The 4,659-nt window shown below is 55.7% G+C and overlaps 1 protein-coding gene across 4 annotated transcripts in view; it reads left to right on the top strand.

Annotated features, from left to right (window-relative positions):
- MLLT6 (MLLT6, PHD finger containing) overlaps positions 1 to 4,659 on the top strand; it is a 46,136-nt gene that overhangs the window by 6,025 nt on the left and 35,452 nt on the right. The window contains exons 2-6 of one of the 4 annotated variants that reach the window (XM_021378132.1): positions 967 to 1,021; positions 2,131 to 2,240; positions 2,684 to 2,787; positions 3,432 to 3,525; positions 4,500 to 4,607. In XM_021378132.1, coding sequence (XP_021233807.1) covers positions 967 to 1,021; positions 2,131 to 2,240; positions 2,684 to 2,787; positions 3,432 to 3,525; positions 4,500 to 4,607 — 471 coding nt within the window. Of the gene's footprint in view, positions 1 to 4; positions 1,022 to 2,130; positions 2,241 to 2,683; positions 2,788 to 3,431; positions 3,526 to 4,499; positions 4,608 to 4,659 lie in introns of all 4 variants that reach the window. The other 3 variants (XM_021378133.1, XM_021378134.1, XM_021378135.1) reach the window with 3 other exon arrangements.

A 4,659-nucleotide genomic window follows, 5' to 3' on the forward strand; every position in this document is an offset into this window, starting at 1 on the left:
GAAGGTCTTTGGGGGTGGGTGAGGATGCCCACCTCTATGGAAGGTCTTTGGGGGTGGGTGAGGATGCCCACCTCTGTGGAAGGTCTTTGGGGGTGTGTGAGCAGCAATACTCATGCTGGAGGGCTGCTCTCGCTGGGTGCTTCTCATGGCACGTGCCCTGCTGCACACCGTGCTCCTGGCAGTACAGCTGCCATCCCACTGCGATGCCTGGCAGCTCATTTCAAAACTTTCTGATGAAGCACAGAGAAAAGAAAAAAAAAAAAAAAACAAAAAAAAACCCACACCGTTCTTAGTTGTTCTTTTTTGTTGCTGTTATTTTTTTTTTTTTTAACAAATCTGGTGTTTCCGCTAGGGATGGAGAAGGGCTGCGCATCACAGGGCTGGGAGAGGGCCCCCTGTGTGTTGCAGCGTGCCCCCAAATTGCCCCGGTGCACACCTGCACGTGGAAACCAAGGCCCCAGAGCAGACAGCAGTGAGCAGGGCTGGGCCGTGGTGCTGGGCAATCAGTGGCTCCCGGTGCCCAGCTGCTGGAAGTGTTACGACAGCCCCGGTCACGAGACTGGCTGGAAAAAAATATCGCAAGAGAAAGAGAAAAGGAAGGAAGGAAAGAGGCAAAGATAGATAATGGCTTCTGCTTATTTGCCTTTTGCTCTCTGAGTCACGGTTTTCAGTTTTACTTCGCGACCGCAAGGGCTAAAACTTCTTTTTTTGAAAAGCCCCATGAAAGTCAAGAGCTGCCTGTGGCCCTCGGGTGGGGGCTTAAACCTGTCCTTGTCACACAGCACCGTGTCTGACACAGCTCAGTCTCTTTTTGTACCCAAACCGCTCTCAGCTCTTCCTCCAATTTCCTCTCTTTGAAATCAGCCCCATCTTTCAGTAGCGCGTTCCCAACGAACCACCTCTTTTCCCGGCCCCGTGCCCCGGGGGGGGGTCAGATTAAACTTGTTGTTTCTGCTTAATTTCAAGAGATGCGAGCTGTGTCCCCACAAAGATGGAGCCCTGAAACGGACCGACAACGGAGGTGAGTTGCTCTGCGTGGTGCCTTGGGGTCCCGGCAGCAATCCTGGCTGCAAAACAGTTCTGCTCTGAGCCTGCATCACCAGCAAGGGGAAGCTGGAGGCTCCCGAGGGATGGGAGCATTCTGCCCATTCTTGTTTTTCAGAAAGCCTTCTCTACCTGCCTCCTGTGCACCTTGATGTTGGTCGGGGGGGGTCTTTCTTCTGATAGAGAATAATATTTAGAGAAGAAGCCCCAAGCCCCGGTCAAGGTGTCTGTTAGAGCTGGTTGTCAATGCTGAGAACCTTGGTGCAGTAGTAGGAGTACCACGCTGGGGGATTGCTTTGTAACCGCGTAGCGTCTCCTTCCTGCTGTGTTATGATGTGGTTTGGGCAGGTCTGCGTAGAGAGACACAAGAGGTGTTAGGAGCACAGAGTTACACAGCCCGAGTGCTTGGAGTGCTGTGTGATTCTGTAATCGTGAGCCTGGTTCTGCCCATCCACGAGAATGCTCTCTCATTCTGGCTAATTTCAGTCAGTGCAGTCAGCATGCCAGTATGGATCAGCCCCCAAAGGCTCCTGACCTTCAAGCTTTCTCAGTTCTGTCCCGACCAGATGGAATTTCAGCTTACACATCTGACTTGGGAAGTGTCTTGGTGGCTTTAGATTGTAATCTCGCTTGGCTTGGTGAAAAAGAGCCTTCTTTGGCCACGGGTAGGAGCCAATAAAGGGAGCTTTGTTCCCACTGGCATGGGACTACGCCTCAAGCTTGCCCCATCAGCATCACTTGCTGTTGGGATGCTCTCCCTGGGCTTGGTTAGATCTGCAGCGCTGGGTCCTGAGTCCTCAGGGTGCTTTGAAGGGCACTGAGCGCTGGGCGTTGCTTTTCCCAAAGAAATCTCTGCTTTCTCCTTTTGTCTGCAGTCGGTATCTGCCTGTCTTCCTCCCACAAAGGATCTGATTCCTTAACCAAGTTACAACAAGCACTGTTTCAAATCTAATATCTAACTCAAGTTGGCTTCCTTCCTATATTCCCTTCCTTCTTTCCCTCCCGTGCTTGTCTGCAGCCCTGTCTTTGCAGAGGACTCTTCTGAGCTGCTGCACGTTTACCACGGCTCTGCCTTTGCTTCCCCAGGGTGGGCCCACGTTGTGTGTGCCCTGTACATCCCGGAGGTGCAGTTTGCCAACGTGCTGACCATGGAGCCCATCGTCCTGCAGTACGTCCCGCACGACCGCTTCAACAAGGTAAGCCCACCTCTCTCCCTCGCTGCCCCAACCCTGCTCCCCCTGCCTCGCTTTCTGGCTTCTCTTCGTCCTCCGTGTCTCCTGTCGTACTTATTTTAACCTCCAGGTACGCTGCTCTCTTGAAAAAGAGCTCACAAAGCAGCTCCTCCTGCTTGCGAGGAACTTCTGCTCCCCTCTTTTCCTTGGCAGCCTGCGCAGCGCCCCGGCTCCTCCGAGCTGCGTGTTTGTTGCTCCCTGTGTTGATCGGGTGCCCTTGTTGGTTGGGGTTGAGAAAGGAGATGCATGAGTTGTGTGCACGCCACTGAGAAACAACCCTGGCTTCCACCGCAGGAGGGAGGTGGCCGGGCACGAGGTCCCGAGCTCCTGAAGGCTTTGTCTCCTGGAGAGCAGCGGGAGCGAAGCGCTCTGCCTCTCCGTGAGACTCCTTTTCTTTTATTCTGCAGACCTGCTACATCTGTGAGGAGCAGGGCAGGGAGAGCAAAGCAGCCTCTGGAGCGTGCATGGCCTGTAACCGTCACGGCTGCCGGCAAGCTTTCCACGTCACCTGGTGAGGTCCCACCCGGAGCAGCCCCAGCTGCTGGTTTTGCTGCTGAGGCTTTGGGGCTGCAGCACGGGGGTGGCGTGGGGCTGGGGGCGAATCGCCCCGCGCGCGTTCTGTGCGAGGGATGTCTCTTTGCGAGGGGAACTTCCCCAGGAAGGCTGAGGTTTCAGCAAAGCCTTCCCCGGTGAGAATGAGGGCTGGGGATTTCCCTAGGACTGCGTGGAATCCAAGGAGAGGAGAGATGAGTCACGAGGCAGGAATGTTCCTTTTCCAGCGCAGCACAGACAAGAGTATCAGCTAGATGATGTGATGCTAAGGGTTGATATCCTCGTGCACCCCCGCGGCCTGAAAACAGCATTACCCATCAGCGGGACGCGGGGATTCCCAGCTTTGTGTGGCTGCGTTCCTTGTATGTCTTCTGGTGGAGCTGCTGCTGCTCACCCGGGCCTCCCTTCAGAAAAGCAAAAATTGCCATTAAAAGCAGTCCGAACGTTTCTTCCCCATCCGCTTCCCCGAAAACTATTTGCCAAACAAAGCGGGAGGCTTCGCCGCCGTCCCCGGGTACCCTGAGCTGTGGTTTGCCCCTTTGTGAGATGCGTCGTCTGGCCGGGCAGTTCTTGCTCCCCTCCTCCTGACTGTGTGCGTTTCAGTGCCCAGATGGCTGGCCTGCTGTGTGAGGAGGAAGTCCTAGAAGTCGACAATGTCAAGTACTGTGGCTACTGCAAGTACCACTTCAACAAGATGGTGAGCTTCTTCATCCCTCCAATGGGGGCTTCCTGCCGTGCGTAAGGCGTCGCCTTCATCCTACACTGTAGGTTCTTCTGTCTGCTTTGGCTTCCCTGATCCCACGTGCATGGCTGAAAAGGAAGCCCCATGAAGTCAGAGGGGTGTTTTCTCTTAGAAGGAAAGTGCTGAAGCGCTGCACTTGGTGCATGGGACAGCGGGAGGTGGGGAAGGAGAGCAGGCAGGGAGCTGGAGCGTGCACCCGGAGCAGGAGGTGTAACAGAGCGGCCTGAGCTTCTGCCTATGGGCGGGGAGAATCCAGAAGAGGCACGGAGTCATTTGTGGACGGTTCGAGGGGTATTTGAGGCAAAGGATTTCCCCTATTAATTACAGGGCTGAGGGGAAAGGGAGAGGAACGCTTTTCCTGTTCTGCATCTTCAGCAGACACCTGCTCTCCCCCCTCCAGCAAAAAGGAAACCTGACCTCTCCATACAGCGTGTGACCCAGTGGCTCTTTGTTGCTGGCTTTGCCCACTCCCCTCCCTGCTTATCAGCGCTGTCACACACTGACTGATGTCTCGAGCTTCCCCTCCAAGCTGCAGGATCCCTTCCCTGCCCTTCGGGTACCCTCAGTGCTGGGTGTGAGTGCAGCTCAGATCTGCTGATGCTGAGTTCTGCTGGTGCCCAGGCTCTGGGCGGCCTTCCCCACAGCCCCACATGAGACCAAAGGCTGGATGCTGTGTCTCGGGAGGCCTGATTTATCTCAGCAGCCCTGCTGCTGCCATTGCTCTTATTTGTAGGGTGGTGGTCCCCGCGTTAGGAGCAGGGGCGGACATCCAGGGCATGCAGAATTCGGTCCCGCGTGTTGTGAACCGTTCGTTTCCCGTAGCGTCGCTCACCGTAGCGGTGAAAGCCGGGCTCTATAAAACTATTTCCTCTCTCTGTTCCTGACCCCCACCCCTGCTCTCCGTGACGCCCCTTCCCCGCTGACCTCAGAAGACCTCGCGTCACCCTGCAGGCAGCTCCTTCATTGCTGGGAGGCGGAGTCGGTCCACGTCCCCCGCTCAGGAGAAGCACGTATCCCACCACGAAAGGCCAAAGAAGGTGAGATCCGTGCAGAGCTCTCAGCCCCGGGGCGGTCGTAGGGGATGGAGGT

Source organism: Numida meleagris, chromosome 26 (assembly GCF_002078875.1).
Source record: "Numida meleagris isolate 19003 breed g44 Domestic line chromosome 26, NumMel1.0, whole genome shotgun sequence".
NCBI lineage: Eukaryota > Metazoa > Chordata > Aves > Galliformes > Numididae > Numida > Numida meleagris.